Genomic DNA, 17669 nt, shown 5'->3' with positions numbered 1-17669 from the left:
TACAAAGCATTATTTGTAAAGATCACTTTTTTACTTAATGAAAACTGTTATATGTACACATGATCCAATATATACAATTTTACTGCACCTATTTTTCTAACAAATTTTCTAATTTTTTTAAATGTTTGATTTAAAGTTTCAGACTCCAAAGATGAAGGGACTGCTTGTTTATATCACAGTTGTATTCTCTCTAGTAGAGAGCATTTCTGTGACCACTCCTTCCCCACTAATCTCCCCCTTTCCTTGAAAATCTGTTAGAAAGTGAGATACAGTATGTTGTCAGCTCTTCTCTTCCATTTACAACATCTATGCTGCTTTATACTTGAGTTGAATCTTGTGTGGGTTTTTTATTTACAGCAGCAAACATCTAAATAAAAGATCTGCAAAGTAACAAAGGACTTGGAGTCAAGTGTTTCTTGTGTGGAGTGTATTTTGTGTAAGGTGTGCTACTGCTCTTTTAGTTCCTGAGCTTAGCATATGAGTCCCTGTGTCCTTAACTCTGAAGTCCTTAAAAGCTGTATTGGCCTAGAAAGGGAGAAAGAATGCTTGCTGTAAGGATGAGAGGTATCATACATAGAGAGCTGATAAGAACAAGGAACTTCCTATAGCCGCACTTGTTCTGTTAGCTGTCGTCCCCACAGAGGGAGAATTTATACATTGAACAACTGGTTTTAAGCACCAAGAAACAGCACACACGAGAAGCATGTGGCCACAGGCCAAAGCTGCTTAGGGTCATGTAAAATAACAGTGGCACTGTAGATAATTCTGAAGCACAGAGGTGTTGGCATCACCCCTCTGCAGCAAAAGATAAGCTAGTTTTCAGCTCTCTCTGAACAGGTATAAAAAGTCAAGATCAGAATGTAAGCGTGTAACTTTCTTAAAGTGATTTTCTCTAAGAAGTATTCCTATCTGTGATCAAATCAAATAATCAGTCTGCTATGCCCAGAAATGGAAAACTGCATACAGAACCCTTCCCCAGACCCGAAAGGTATGTGCCATTTGAATTTAAAACATCACACGTGGGGAAGGAAATGTTGCTGTGTGGTAATCTCTCATGATTTAAAGTTTTCCTTGTTTGAATGCAGTATAAGTGTGAAGTCCATCCAGGCGTTTGGGCTGCGGAGCACTTCCTCCCATTGGAGCACTGACTCAGAAACAAGGTCTGTAGAGCCAAACAGTTCCTCTGCAAGAAAGCGAAGGGAAAGGGCACAGTTACTTTTCACTTGGCCTTACCTGACTTCTGGCCCTTGACTAGGTAACAAACCACCTGCTTCTATAGCAATTTCAGCTGTTCTGTGTGTACTAACAACTGCAGAATGGCACTAAGTTCATCTCCAGTGACTTTAATGCATTACTAGACTTAGGGCTTGGATAGTCATCTTCACTCGGAAGCAGGTAGTCCCAGCTCTAACAGAAAGGAAAATGCCGGGTAGGACAATCCCACGTTCACGAGGAAGCCTGCACAGCATTGAGATATAATACTCCTCCAACATGCACGCTGATACCATAAAGAAGTGGCCGAGCCTCAATCTTTTGGAGCCTTTCATCTCAAATACTGAAACCAAAGCACTTCCTCTCTGGGAAGACAGGGGTGAGAGACTCCCTGAGGCAGTCTTCAAATGACAATGCTTCCCTGCTCAACTACCCGCTCAGCAGGGCCTTTCTTGGAACTTTCTCAGCCTTGAGAAAGAGCGCTGGCTCCTGTGTTAGAACAGAGCGCAAACCGCAGACATGCAACAGCCCCTTCTGAGCAAGTTTCATTTTTTGTATCTCCCACTGATCGAATTGAGTTATGGATGTAACATAGTAAGAACAAACATGAGCAAAGTTGGAGTCTACTCAATCATTAGTTCTTGTGCTTCCTTTTGAGGAGACAGTATTGAAAATTAGCCAACTCACAGAAAACAGCTTAAGGAACATAATATTAAAAAATACATATGGAGCTCTAGATGAGTCAACTCCACCCCACTTTTCTGCACCTGTCTTAACAGGGCCAGGCTCTGGCCCTGAAAGTTACCATGCTAACAAATTGCTAACACATTCCTGAAAATTCCTGCTGACACCCTTGAGCTTCTGCAGAGACCTGAACTGAAACACACGCATCAGTTCTTGCAGAATCAAAGCCCAAGATTGCAAGTTGCTTAGGACAGGGGCTGGGGCTGTATGTGGAGGCACATGGAAGCAGGTAATATATAGTAGAGTATTAATGTAGTTTACATTCTAAATAAACTTACTTTTTCCCAAATTTCCTTCAATTCTTAAAGAACTTACTTGCACCAAGCTTGGCCCCTCCTAGGAACTGATCACTTGAGCTGAAAGTTGACTGGTCCCAGACAGTCAAGTGTAGGCAGGATTGCTGTAACTGAGCTGGGGTAACACCATCAAAGACAAACAAGTGTTTCCACTGGGGAGAGGTTTCTTTCTTCAGGACAGGAGACTTTCGCTTTACCTCTGCTTGATCTGGAAGGATAAGGCAACTTCCCCAAAACAATGAGAGTTCAGCAAGGTTACTGATTTCTCAACCAGAAAATGGAACATTTGCAATAATCAACTAAGGCCCTTTGGTTTGCCTTAAATAGCAAAAAAGTTCAACTTAAGTGCAAGGTAGAACATGGTGCTACTGTGTTTATTTTGGGACTTGCTCCTTTTCCTGTTTGCCTTCAGTGTGGGTGCAAGTAGGCGCTTCTGGTCTGCATTTCCTTTGCTGTCACTGACTGCTGAAGGAGCCTTTACGCCCCATTCTGTTACTCAATACTGCCTGAAACTTGCCTTTAAGCAACTAAAATGCTCATCCATTTCACTGAAAAGACGTGCCACACAGCAGGTGAAATAGCTTTATGAGATGTTGTAAGTGTACCCCAGTATCACACTTCCAATGGCATCCGATGCTTGACAGTAAGGAAGTAAAACAATCCCACATACAAGCTACTAAGCACATTGAAGAAAAATTCAGTACCTCCTCTTTTAAAATGTCTAGAATGAAGAGGAGAGAAGTTTCCTTTTCAATGTAGCCAAAGCTGTATCTAATTCTGCAAAGGCACAGCGGAAAATAGGAATGGAAATATCCTCCGCTTTGCACTTTGTGTTTTCCTCTCCTAACGTCTAAAAACAGATACTTAAACTAGCAAACTCTAAATTTGAATGACATCAGTAAATTCTCAAGCTCCATTCAGGACCCAAAGAGCAGGTGAGACCCATCACTGCCCTGCTGAGCGCTGCTGTTATGCAGACACCCAAGTGCCACCATTACAAGGAAATCTGACTAAGAGCATGGACAATACCACTTCCCAGGTCAGTCTCCCGATGAGAGCACGTTAATACCTACATGTGCACAGCATGGGTGCAATTTTCTGTTTGAAGCATTGTGACATTTGTGATTTGAAGCACTAAGTCTCATACGTACCCTCTAACAAATGAGTTCGGCATTCCAGCAGCTCTCAGCACGGGCAGGTTCTTGGCCCCAAATATCATAACCTGAAGCTGGCAGTTGGGAACTCCTTGGTCTTTTTTTCCTGAAATAGAAGCATTTATCACATGAAATAACCAGTCAGGTCAGCTGATAGCTTAAGATACTGCCATAAGTAAGCAGCAAAATGCCCAAGTGGTACAACTGAGATAAGGACTTGTGCTGCATTAGGATCATTTGAAAGATCTTTAATCGCTTGTGCAGTGTATGATTCACATGCACACACACACACACACACACAAAAAAAAACCAAACCCAAGCAACAAGTAGCAGGTTGTTCTGTGATTCCTGTTCCAAAGACAGAGCTTTCTGTTGTATTTGTGAAAAGCAAACACAGGGCAGTACCCACAGGAGTGTTTCTTTGAAACAAAGCCAGAAGCAGGAGAAACAGCCAAACTCACGGTGCGATACCGCTCCTCTGCTACAGCTCTAGTTACCGAGCAGAGACCCAAGACACAGGCATGCATAGGGAAGAAAAACAGAAGAAAGCAAACGGGTAACTTCAGGGGCATTTGGAAAAGAAAAAGAAACAAAATAAATCTAACAGCTAATTAGATCCTCCTGTTGGTCTCTACCTGTTGCTATGGTCCTGACACAGAGAGCATTACTAGAGCTCTAAACCCCTCTGTGATCTAGAGAGGTAAGGAAAATGAGGTTGTCCTATCCCTCCCCCACAAAGTATGTGTTTTACTCAACCAGCAGGTGCTTGCTCTGACATACTACAGCAATACCTAATGTACCTTGAAAGTCTTTTATTACCAAAAACTGAATCCTGACTGTACATTTTGAACGCAACATCTTCCAAGTGAAACAATCTCTCTAAAATAAGACCACTGGAGGAAGCCAAGGGTGCTGCTCTGGCACCCTTGCAGCCATTTTCCTTCCACCGCTTCCCTAAATTGGCAGTCTCTACCTTGGGCAGTAAAACTGCTGCATCACCTCCAAAATAAGGTCTACTGGCAACACCACGCCAAGCACAAGCTTGCCAAACAGCTGGATGCATCATACTGCTGCCATTATAATGGGCAGTTTTTGTTGGTGTTATGAAACCCAAAAAGATTAAGTCGGCAAATGTTTGGATTTTAATTACAAAGACAGCACCAACCACCGTTTGCAGCAGCTGTCACAAACCCCAAACAGGAATATTACATGGACACATTGCCAGTCCTTCATCGATCTCAATTCTTTTCTAGCCAAGGGATTCATGCATGATGAAACATTTCATACCTTCAAACTGGAAATTTTTATACCGGGCTGGTACCGACAGTCTTGCAGAAACAAGGAGTTCACCACTGTACTGGATAAGATAATCTTCAGGCTTTTCAAGCTGAAGAAAGGGACATACAGAAGTCTGCATTACCGCCATCGTTCTGTTCCACATCTTTCTCACAGCTTGCTTATGTTTACAACACATCTTACTAACGGGCTGGATTGACAGCACTTTTCCCTCAGTGATCTCGGAACAGTGATCTTTTTCATAGCTTTCACTATGTCTTGCTCTTAAGATACAACTAAGCACAAAAACTAAGAATCACCTTGGGTTTGAGCTGGTACCAGTTGAACAACTGCATCGAGTTCTCTTCGAAATGCCACGCTGCCAGAGGAATCACCACCTCCCCCAAAAACACCCTGTATTTCAGTGCTCCTGCATGCCACACAGAGATCTGAAGCTGCCGACTTCCCAGCTGGGAGTATTCGATCTTGTACTAGAAAGATAAACAGCATTTACACAGCGACACTTAGGAGAAACACAGGCCTTATGCACATAACCTGCTCAAAGGAAGCCCAGCCCAGCATGGCTGAAGGCACCTGGACACAGACAGAACCATGTTGTCTGAATGTGCTTTGCACATCACCCCACTACTTAAGTGCTAAATAATGCTCATCCAAACATGAAACAACATTCCAGGGATACCTTGACCTGCCTTGCCAAAGATTTGGATTATTAATTCAGAACTTCAAATAATTCTTGACCATTTTTGCTGGTTTGTTTTTTTTTTTTTTAATTTATTTATTTCTGTTTTACCCTCCCAGCAGAATTTGGCTGCTCTGGAGGCCAGTTCAAGGTTAAGACACCTAATGAAGGTGCTAAAACTTCCATTCTGGTCAGTGGACATCTACTCAGTGCAGTCAGTAGGGGCAAGGAAGTAATTCAGTTGACCACTAATTAAAGCCCTGATCTGCTCCAAAACACAGTCAGAGCCCTTTGAGACATTGCTGGGTATCTAATACACCCACATGAGACTGGCAAGCGTGATACCCAGCCTACAGGTGACCCGCACCCACCTGGACTGAAAGCTGGAGGCGATGGCATGGACAAGGACATGGCTCCCCACACGTAGGCTGCTGAATCACAAGCTGGGTGTAGGCTCTGGGGCTAATCACCCTGGGCTTCAGTGACTCCCAAGAGCACTTAGACACCTCTTACATGCAGCTGCCTAAATGCAGGTTCTTAATTTGCAGCTGAACCCCACTGAGTTGGACATCAGGGTCATGATGTAGTTTACCTGCACTAGCACTGTGCTCTTTTGACCTTTTCTGCTACTCTGGATAAACTAATAATCACACTAATTTAAGAGATTTTTAACTAAAATACCTTTAGTGTTCATGCAACCAGCTCAGACATGGCTCTCACTCTCCCTTTTCCAGTTCTGCCCAACTCTGGCATTGAAAACGGACTATAAAATTAGGACCAATTATTCCAACTTCAGGCTCTTTATTTCTCCCAACTTAAAGCCTGTGTACAGACTTTGGGCTATAGGAGCATTATATACATTACATAAAACTTTTTTGTTGTTATCAAATTTAAACAATGGACTTTTAAAATATTTTGCCTGTTTCACTCACTACAAATTCTTGATGTTCATACACACCGAGAGACTGGGGTAACATTGAAACTTTTATGTAGTTCAAGGAGCAGCAGTACAAGTTTGTTCCTCCATTAACCTTGTTTCCCATCTCTTCCAAGACAACTGAGGAACTCATCATCTTACATGCTACCACAACTCGCTGATGCACACCGAAAATGGGTTTGTAGTGCTCTGAATACAAAACTGGGGCTGGGAACAACCAAACTAATCCAGCTTCTCCCAGCTGACACTACTCAGCTTCACATTTCATTAAGTGTCTGTGAAGTGAGAATAATGGCTCCTACCTTCTACACACAGTTCTTACAGGGATGCAAGAAGTAATATTGCAAGGCATTAAGGAATTACAGTTAAAAAAACTACTGTTCTTGGGTAGGGTTATTAAAGTTTGAAATTAGACACTACAAAGAGATGGCCTGGCATCAGTTGCACAGGGAAAAGGAAGCAGACCGTGTTTTAGAGGTGGGGAATTCGGTTAGCATTCGGCTAGCTGCAGAGAGACACCCCCAGTAGCACTGGCAAAAGGGCTATCAGTTGAAAGGGATACTTGTGTAAGATACTAACTGCTCTGCAATACACCCAGTTCCTGAATGTACAAAAGAATGTGTCTATGGAAGACACTTTGCTTTTGCCACAAGGTAACTCAGAACAACACTGGCATTCACTAAAAGTGTTTTCACAGACAGACTCTTCGGATGGTTTGCAATTTACTATTTAACTCTAAAAGCATTTTCTCTTATTTGGATTGAAAAACATAATTTTTTAAATTATTGCCGTCAGTGACTCCTAGATTTGCCCCATCAGGACGATTCTGAACTTGCAGGATTGTCCTTTACAGATGGAGACATCGCCATAGAAAAGCGCGTGTGGGGGACACAATTGCAAACGGTACCTTCAAAGTCTCATCGAATTCTGGATCCACTGTGCTCTTTTTGACAGCTGTCTTCCGCTTGCTCCGAGGAGATTTATCAGGAAGCAAATAAACCTTAACATACCTTGTAGATAGAGAGAAGGATATATAGAATGTGACCAGAAGGGGAGGGTTGGATGAAGAAGAAAAATTAACTAGATGAGAGTTTTTTCTTAATTCTTAAAGAATCTTATTGACTTTGTAATTTTCCAAGCAATAAAATGGCAAATTACGATTTATATCCTTTCTCAATAAAAGCGGACAGACTATAAGGATCCCTGTATGTCATTCAGCTAATGTGTTTCAATTCTATTCTAATGGGGAAAGAATTAGGAAGGATTAGGATCTGAATAGGAGTATTTTGGTTTCATACTCTTGGCCTCTGATAAAATAGCCACCAAGGAAGTCACCTTATCAGTTGTAGTGACAGTTTTATGATGAAAACAAACAGCATATTATGTGCTCAAATTAAAAAAAAATACTCAACTTTAGGATCACTGCTGCTTGTTCACGTAGAAAATCTTATCTTTACAACACCAGGTACCATGTAGCAAAAAACATTATAATCATACAAATAATACACAATAATTTGTAACTCTTACAAACACCAATTGTTATAATAGCCACAAGAGTGAAAGTGGGAGATTGTCTAAATTGATCAAAATTGCCCTAACATTGATTCAAGGAAAACCAGCAAAAAAATTCTCTGGAAGCTGAGTTGGACCAATATCAAGCACCAATGATTCCTACCCAAAGTTTCTCATGTGTAGGTCGCACAATCATTAACACTTAAATGTTCATCTTACCATGAGTTCAGCAGGCTGTATTTGTGTTATGGCTTCAAAACTAAAGAGTATTAGCAATAGAGAGTGCCTGCTCACAGCCTGGCAGGGAAAGGAGTGATGGATAACGCAACGCTAAATATTTTTAAAATTTATCTTTAAAAAAAAAATGTAAAATTTTTGTATACATTTCAGATATTATGATTTAAACCAATTTTAAAACAGTCTCTTGATTAACTTAACTGTGTAAATAAAATTAGCTGTATCTCATATCGTCAGTGCGGAACTTACACACCTTCCCTATTCTTTCCAAACTTAGCCATAAATAAAAGTACTTTTTAAAATATTCAGGTACTAGAAGTTTTAGCCTCTTGCTCTATCACTGCAGATCAATTTAATTAAAAAATAGCCAGTCAGACTTCAAACCCGTCAACAAGCTAAGTAATTCAACAGGTCTTAAACATCAGGTAAAACGTCTGCTTTCCAGCAAGTGTGTTAAGTGAGTATGCTGCCTGTACTTCTTCTGTTGGCTTGGAAACCAACAGAAATATATAAAAGTATACGAATAGAGAGCATAATGTTCACTACACAGCACTTCCCACCTTGCCTTTCAGGCCTCCTGCAACTGTTTGCCTGGCTTAGTTACCAGGGGACTTAAAGAATCTTGACCCACTTCTGAAGTGCTCCCAAACTGCCCTGAGCTGCTGTGCCACAGCAAGGCTCCTTTCACCACCAAGCTCATCTTTATGAACATCCTCTGCAACATGCAGAAAAGCCACGGTCCTTCTGGGTGAGGGTGACTGCCACTCCACAACTCCAACGTGGTCACTCCAGTGCTCAAACACCGTGTGAGAGCAGGGGCAAGAACAGTCAATTAGGTATTCCGCCTGGTGATTTTCTATGAACGGTTGCTGCACGGTCAGAGAAGATCGTTTACCAATAACCAGACAAATCACCAAGGCTTAATTATCCAACCAAACATTTCTATGGCATATTTTATCCACACAAGTAGGTATTTCTTCTTCTCATGACAATACATAATTATTGAACGACTTTAGATTTTAAAATGTGTCGCAGTATCTGAAATTTCTGTTCTTACCACAGCAGAGGGAAGGGCAGAAGTAGTACAGCAATCACCCAGTGACCCACAAGTGAGTCAGTAGGTGAATCAGGAACAGGACATCTCATGTTTTAGCCACTTATGTATTAACTTTGCAGGCACAACTTAAGAGCCAAAATCTGAACAGCTATTCTTGAAATCCAAAGGTACTCTTCAGCAACACGGGTCACAGGCAGTTGGCTAAGACAATTACTAGCAGAAAATCATCGGAATGGAGTAAGCGCTGTATGAAACCTATTTGTCTTGCAGCATGTATACATAAAAAGGGCTGGCATGTATGTTGGATGTTCTGAAAGTGCCAATATGGCATACCATCATATATCAATCAATTTCAATCACAACATGCACAAGTATTTTAAAATCAGAGTATTTTCCTTCTTTTTTTTCCTCCTTCTCTACAAAATACTTACGGGTTACACTTTTTCTTCTTCTCTTCTCCATAAGCCAGGTTCTTGCACCCCTTGATGCAAATTTCTAAGATGCAAGCTTTGAAGATGTATCTTATGGCAAACTCTATTTCTCCCGTGACGTTAGCCTTGCCGAAATTGCCAGACTCAGTGCAAGTGCTGTTAAGACTATACAAACTCCCCTAAGAAAAGACAAACGTTTGGGAAAAGTAGCTTCAGATCAAACAGGACAAAACATTTATTTCCTTCAAAGGTCAGTATCTTTACAGACATGACCATGGAGCTACTGGAAGTCACAAAGATTTAAGGTAACCTGTATATAACATTCTGTTGCTTCCATAACAGCCCTGAAAATTATAACTGTAATTGCAATTCTACTGCTTTGCCTTTTTCTCTTCAGTAAGCCCTGTAGGCTAATAAAATGCTTTCTTAGGTAACTTCTAGATGTAGAAATTGTCTCCAAACAAAACTGCTATGTCGCTTCCCATGAGAAAAGTGGTATAAGTGTCTGCAAAGAAGAGTGAAAGAACATGCAAGGCATCAAACTAGACTGGATATTATATATTACTTCCCTATACACAGCTCATAACTGCAGAGACGTTAAGTTCTATCACTCATTAAAGGAAACAGAAGTGGCCTTGCACATCCAGTAAATATTCTACAAGATGCCCCAACTCCATATAAAAATGACATAATCCATACTGCAGCAGACCATTCAGGAAAGATTAAAATACGGAGACATCCAGTTGTTACGTGTCGGTGCATAAAGAAGGTGTTTCCCAGCTCATCTCAGCACTTTCTTTTCATCTACGGGACAAAGGTTTGGACACTGTCCATCCACATATATAAACAGTATTTGTGTCTACTAGCATTTACAGGTGCCATGAAACTGCAATGAAGGAAGAGGCTATAATCCTTTCTGTGGCCCAGCACTAACATATAGTGCTATCTAGCCTTCACTGTAACAAGTTATCAACTCAATTAAAACAGTCTGGTCTCCATTCATCTATAATGATATTCTTTAAGGTAAGCCCTAGAAAGTTTTTATGTAACATATGTCACAGGGACACAATTGTTGTTGTGATTAATCTCACAGCAACATTGCCCTAGATCACCAAGATACCTGTGCTAGATCGCTCCTCCCTCTGAAAATAAACACCAACCCACAGGGAACTAGTTAACCAAGGAGTTCTGCATTGCACAACCCAGCAGCTAAGAGTGCAAGGCAGTGTTTATAAGATCATATCTCTCTTCCAGGCAGATACTCTTCTTCGTTTGTGCAGCTTGCCAAATATTCATTTTAAAATTCACACCAACAGCTTAATTAGGTTAAAGAAGCTATCTACTCTATCTTATAAGCTCTAAGTAACACACAAACTTGACAAAACAAGGGTCAGAGTGCTTACTGAGGAAGTCACAAGAAGTGTTAGGCCTGTTTTGACCTGATGCTTTTTGCATTTAATCTTGTTCCCTCCATGAGATGTGTATCAACATAATCAGTCTCCCCTGCAGCTTTGTTCAGCTCTGCTCACTCACTGACATATTTTTATTCATCTGAGCAGAAAATGCTTATTTTCCACCAAAATTCTTCATAACGAAGGAATGCAAACAGATTTTTGTCTTAGCTCATACATCCTAAAAAAAGTTCTGCAAAAGCCTATAACTTATTCCACAAAACCTCTTATTTATTTAGAGAGGCTGGTTAGATGTTCTGATTAATGATGTTCAGACTGAATATCACTACATATGTCTCCCACCTGATCAGGAGTCACACACATTCCACGTAGAAATCAATCATCCTTTTGATTCAGTGAACAGGGATTTAGCAATGATTTCATGTCACTCGTGCTGGCATGACTGGAAGCAATGCCTTCCGATACTTTGGAAGACACATTTTCACGGAGTGGTCATCAACATCCAACACTTACCCATAAAAGGAAGTTTAATGGAACTTGACCTTCACCTTTATAAGATAGTAGAAAATATTTCCACTTTAAGCTTGGGCTGTCTGTAGCCCAGTTCAAATGATTGTCATTAGAATCACAAATGTCATCCAAAACTGTTACCCATTTGTCAGTTTAACACCTCAGACTCCACAGTGCAGTAAACTATGAGAGCGCGCCAAGGTCCTTATGTGTGTCTGCAAAGTGAGCAGGCTGGTTTAATTTGATTCCCTAAAAGTAATTCTAGTTCCCTTCTTTACAACATCAGTCATGGATTCTTTGGATACTTCACCCTGCTTAACCTCATCACTAATACATAGAAATTAGCTTCCACAGTTAATCACAGAGGCTTTAAAGCATGTGCTGAATTCATTTGTATCTGGCTTCCTTCTCTCTTATTTGCAGTATTCAAAATGCCATCCATCAGAGGATGATTCAATGCCATCCCCTAAAGCTATGAACTGCTCCCCTGGCTTCCATCACTGTCGGCTTCCTCTTCATTCACTGACATTCTGACATTTGAATTTCCACTGACATTTCCATTACCACAGTTCTTGCAGAATAACAAACCTCTTCTGTTAAATGAAGTTTTAAGAGAAAAAGCCAGCTACTAGGTTAGAAAGAACCATGTTCTTGATCCTAACCCTAATATAAAATGGGAAAAATGTTAGTTGCAGTTGCAAAATTCAGAGGAAGCTGATCTATCAATTATTCATTGTTAATGGATATATCCATCTATCAATTATCCATTATTAATTTGATCTGGCTTATGCTGAAAAATTTCACAGTGTTACTATAAGGACCAGGCCAAAGGCAGTCAGTCTTTCAACAGATGATACAAACTCAAGCGAAATACTTAATTTTACAATATAATCCAAAATACACCAACATTTTGCACAAGATTTTAGCTTTTGTATCTTTTCGCACTAAGCGCCTGTTCTGTTGTGCTTCACCCTTTAACTTACACGTTTTCTGCCATCACAGAAAACTGCATCGCTTGTGGGACTGGTTGTAATGTCTTCTTCTTCCTTACAATTCCTTTTAGTCAGAATTTCACTGTCGTTTTGGGCCCCAGCGATGAGCTGTTGAAGACTGGGTGTACTTTTCATCTGTAAGAAATTCAGCAAGTTATTTTCTTTTTATTTAAGAAAAATGCCCTGATTCCTTTAGGAATACTATCAGAAGAAAATACAGTAAATAGCTACAATTCACTCTGATCACTATCACACAGGTGGCACACTTTCAAAGACAATGTAGTATCTTAATTTAAATGTTGATTTACGGTGCTCTCATCCCAGTACATTCATTATATTCATAATTTTCTAAAATTGAGATACCACCACCTAATCTAAGGATCACTACCACAGCAGCTATTAACAACAGTCTACTCACAACACACCAAAATTAGTAGTATACAAAAAGGCCTTGCTAGCCTTTATCAAAACAGTAATTTTGGAAGAAAAAAAAAACAGCCAAACACCAACTTTTGCTTCCAGAAAATTAAAAATAGTATTTTGCAATATGTATACACATGCCCATGTCTACATATGCAAGAATTAATGTAAATTGAAAGAGACTTGAAAATAAACACAGACTCAAATTCTTATTTAGCCTTGATTATAGAAAAAGTTTAAAATTCTGAGGTGTTCTTGACTTTGCTTTAACTAATTCCATTCACCTTTCCAATTTTCCCATAAAAACTCTGATAATTTGTGAAAAATTAAGATACATAGTAACAAAACTCCTTGAGATTCACCTTCAGCCACCTCTGTTACCAGTAACAGCAGTTAACAGAATTAAGTGCCAAAAGACTAACACATATAGCTAGACATACGCTGAAAATAGATTTTTAGCTCGTTCTGGCATACCACTACCCCTGGACAACACAACCTATTAAAAGTATGTTCACAGTTCAATGGGCAGGAAAAGAGTGAGGTAAGAAATTTTACATGGTTAGGACCCAAGAAAATAATTTCTTTTAAAAAAACTGTGTAACAGGGATTACCTGAAAGACTAGAAAGAATGTAGTGCGACTGAATCAACAAAAAAAGGTCAGGACTTACTTGCATAAAAGGAACAGATAATACATATTTAACAAACCTGGGAACCCCTCCTGCACAAGCAGCAGAAAGCACTAACGAATGAGTACAACAGAGATCATATATTGAGATTCTGAAAAAGCAGTATGTGCAATGTCCAAACCAGCATGCTATGATTGTAACACACAGAAATTGTTACGCGTAATAACTGCTCTACCTTAAGAATAGATGTAAGAATACATTAAGTTCTCTTGTGAGAAGGAAACAGACAGAAAATGCAATCAGAATATAGCCTCAAAAAAGACCCAAACAAAACCAAAACATCACATTTCTCTACAGAGAAACGGTCTTCTGCTTTATAAAAGTCTGAACCACCACCAATTTCACTTGCTAACCAAAAAAACCTACTTCACACTGAATTTTAGCTTCTACTTGGATCATAAAGACTTCTCTATTGTGTTAAACCGAACATAAGTGATTGACAAGGCAACATAATACCAGTGCTAAACTTCACATCAGGTCACATACGCAAGACTCCCACCTAGCCCAGCTCCAACGTCTGCAGCAGCTGCCACAGGAGGGGTAACCCACAGCTACCAATGCACCACAAACAGCTTCTGAAGCTTGTTCATGTCTTGTTCCCCCAGTAAGGCAGGTATATTTGCAGTTCCCTTAATGAACTTAGAGATTCTGATGGTGAGAGAACCTAGAAAACACTATTCAATTAACTTCCTAAATCCAGATTTTTACACTGGCTGGTAGTTCTTGCCATTGAATTGTTTTTTCACTATTACTGAAGTTAAATATAGTCTCTTTCAACTTCAATCTGAAGGAACCAAGCTCAGAACATATCACAAGTTTGGAAAACTTACTTAAGATACAGATAGCGCTCTTGAGACTGAAGCGGTGCCCCAGTCTTACACCCTGCACATTCAAAATGTCAGTTACAGCTATTACTTCCCAGTCGTTCCTAGGAGAAAAATGCACACTTTCTAGCAGACAAAAAATGCTGTTTTGATTCAGTCTCTGAAAATGAAAGTTCTTTCTAGGGTGGAAGTCACAACAAGTAAGATTTCTGCATCATATTTTGTTATAAATGTGAGTAATTAGTTGTTTTGCAAGTGTAATTTAAAACAGGTTCTGTCCCTAAACATAAGTCATAGTTCTAGTAAAGATGTAAACAGCTACCTTTATTAAAGGAAAGCAAAGATGGAAAAGAAAAGAATAAATGGAAGAATAATGCAATAATGCCACCGACAGATTAAAAATTATTTTAAAAACCACAGTAAAGATACAAAAAGCTATCATGTAAGTGCAGGGACAGACAAGTAAAATTTCCTTCAATGTTTATAAAACCTAAATGGCAAAGATGACATTCACAAGAAAAAAAAAGATCAACAGAAGAATCATAGAACAGTTTGGGTTGGAAGGGACCTTAAAGACCATCTAGTTCCACCCCACCTGCCATGGGGCAGGGACACCTTCCACCAGACCAGGTTGCTCAAAGCCCCATCCAACCTGGCCTTGAACACTGCCAGGGAGGGGCAGCCACAGCTTCTCTGGGCAACCTGTGCCAGTGTCTCACCACCCTCACAGTGAAGAACTTCTTCCTAATAGCTTATCTAAATCTCCCCTCTTTGAGTTTGAAACCATTACCCCTCATCCTATCACTACCCTCCCTGATCAAGAGTCCCTCCCCACCTTTCCTGTAGGCCCCCTTTAAGTACTGGAAGGCCACTATAAGGTCTCCCCAGGGCCTTCTCCTCTCCAGTCTGAACAACCCCAACTCTCTCAGCCTGCCCTCACAGGGGAAGTGCTCCAGCCCTCAATCATGTTTGTGGCCCTTCTCTGGACCTGCTCAAGCAGGTCTGTGTCTTTCTTAAGCTTACATAATTACAGCAAAACTAAAATTCTAGCTTAAACACAGTCTAACTGTTTGAATGAAACAAAACCTCCCCGACTCAGAGAAATAGTGCTCTAACACACAAAAAACATTGAAATCTATCTTTCAAAATCTGTAATGCAAAGGGTAGACAAGTCCTAAATCTTTAAATGGGCAATTAAAACCCCCCACAAATAATCTGGAATCTCCTACTAATACATTCCTCAGTCCAAAGAATCCTTATTGATCTTTTAAACATGACAGGCTGTGTGCGATCAGCATGCAATGAAACATAGTTTAAGTGCATATTATCTCCAACTCTGATGTTTTCTGGTGCATTAAAAGAGCAGTTCTCTGCCAGCAGAATAAAGTAACACTGAAGTGTGCTTTGCCACAATGAAAGCAGCGCTCAGATAGTTAATAATTGTTGCCAATTTTGATTATAACATAATTGCATACAAAAACACCAGAACTAATTTCGTGGAGTTCACAGACCTTGCTGGGCCAATTCAAACCACTAGTCCACGCGGTCTGACATCCTGTCTCTTCCATTTATCAACACCTAACACTTCAGAAGAAAGTGAAAAGTGTGCACCAAGGGAGCTGTGAGTAATATTTGCCATGAGGTCTGGCCCAAAGCAAAAGCTTTTCTCAGTATCTAATTTAGGCACTTAGCAGACCACATTTACCTCATTCAGATGAGCAAGGCGATTCAGTAAGCACCTACCATGTGGAAAACTAAGTATGGACAAAGTTCAGCCACTTGAGAGGTAAAAGTGTACCAAACAAAATCTTCACTGTAACTTTAAAGCAGATATGTGACATCATCTTCAGCCCTGCACAATTTGTGGAAAAACAGATGACTGGATTTTTCTCAAACTACTCGAGAAAACACTGAAAGCTAGAGACTGTAACCAAAGCAAAAGGAAAAGGGAAGTTGCCCAACATCTGACAGCAGTATCAATGTTTTCTCCTTGCCAAACTGAAAAGTGCTCAGAAAGTGTCAGGATGAGTTTTGGATGGTCATATCTTGGTCCTGTTCAGCAACAAGATGGGCAGGAGGAAGACAAGAGACAGAGCACCTCCCTACAGCCCAGCAATTGCACAAAGCAGACATCAATCAGCCTCAAGAGAGTCTGTGAGCACCTAAGAGCAAAGCGACCCATCCTCTCCCTCCCTATGTGAGCGTCTTTGGAAAATCTCAGTCTAACATTTCAGCTCTGGGCTGAGATCAAGCGTGCAGGCTCAGTCAAAAGCCTCAAGAAGAATCAGAATTCTGGCCACGGTCAGTGAAGATCAGCTAAGCCCTGCTTGTATAATAAAAGCAAAATACCACTGTGTAGGTCATGATTCTTGTAAACATATTCCACTCCTGAAACAGCCCTTACAGTTAGAGACTGTGTGTAATAATATGGACACCTTGCTTGTAATGTTGATGGCAGTGTCAGACTGGCTCCTTCTTTGCTTCCTTCTTTCCACATCGTGCCCATAACCTGTGGTTAGGAGACATCTGTCAGCCATATCATTCTGGGACTTAGAGATATCTGAAGTGAAGAGAAGAAGAAGAGAAAAGTCATTATAACAAACATTGCAAGCAATCCTGTAGATTTATAGGCTAATTCTGTAGCTTTCAAACTTTTATCCTGCAATTTCAGTATTGATCTAAGAGTAAGAAACAGATGGAAAGGTAAATGCTTGTCCCATTTGGTATAATTATATTGTGCCTACTTAAATCTTCCCTGTTGTTTCAACTGGAAATTATACTCCTTGCTTCCTATCATTATAGCTGCTGCAAGGAATTGGTGTATGCTATCAAATACAGTTTCCTTGCAGAAGTAGCTGTTATAGTCCCTATATATAGTCTGATTTGTAAAGCAGTTCAGTTTGGTTCAGGATAAAAGCAAGATCATTGTAACAACATAAAGCGAAACAACAATAGAAGTTAGAAAGCAGGGCATATAGGAAAATACTTAGAAATTTATCCAAAATATGGATGGAAGGAGAGCTATTACATACTCTCATCCCAAACCAAATATAATTTTAACAACATGAGTAGCCCTTGTTGACTTCAATAACATTACTCATATGGATAAGCTTATGTCCATACTTAAGTACCTTATTGAATTATCATTTCAGTAATATCTAGTTTATCGTCAAATAAGTCTATAGGACAACTGGACATTTAGTGCACCACTTTTCGCTCCTTATTCCTCAGGGTACAGTCATAAATTCTCTTAAAGGGATGGGCAGCAC

The 17669-nt window shown here is 40.1% G+C and overlaps 1 protein-coding gene across 1 annotated transcript in view; it reads right to left on the bottom strand.

The window, feature by feature from the left end:
• Positions 1 to 88: 88 nt before the first annotated feature.
• SYTL3 (synaptotagmin like 3) overlaps positions 89 to 17669 on the bottom strand; it is a 30469-nt gene continuing 12888 nt past the window's right edge. Inside the window, exons 7-15 of the mRNA XM_086461158.1 lie at positions 16836 to 16960; positions 12461 to 12604; positions 9556 to 9734; positions 7226 to 7328; positions 5002 to 5172; positions 4694 to 4793; positions 3404 to 3512; positions 2272 to 2477; positions 89 to 1183 (exon numbers count right to left, since the gene is read on the bottom strand). Coding sequence (XP_086317284.1) covers positions 1053 to 1183; positions 2272 to 2477; positions 3404 to 3512; positions 4694 to 4793; positions 5002 to 5172; positions 7226 to 7328; positions 9556 to 9734; positions 12461 to 12604; positions 16836 to 16960 — 1268 coding nt within the window. The 3' untranslated portion in view covers positions 89 to 1052. The remainder of the gene's footprint in view (positions 1184 to 2271; positions 2478 to 3403; positions 3513 to 4693; positions 4794 to 5001; positions 5173 to 7225; positions 7329 to 9555; positions 9735 to 12460; positions 12605 to 16835; positions 16961 to 17669) is intronic.

This window comes from Leptosomus discolor, chromosome 2, assembly GCF_034619465.1.
Source record: "Leptosomus discolor isolate bLepDis1 chromosome 2, bLepDis1.hap2, whole genome shotgun sequence".
In the NCBI taxonomy this organism is placed as follows: domain Eukaryota; kingdom Metazoa; phylum Chordata; class Aves; order Leptosomiformes; family Leptosomidae; genus Leptosomus; species Leptosomus discolor.
This window is presented reverse-complemented; position numbering and strand designations above follow the sequence as displayed.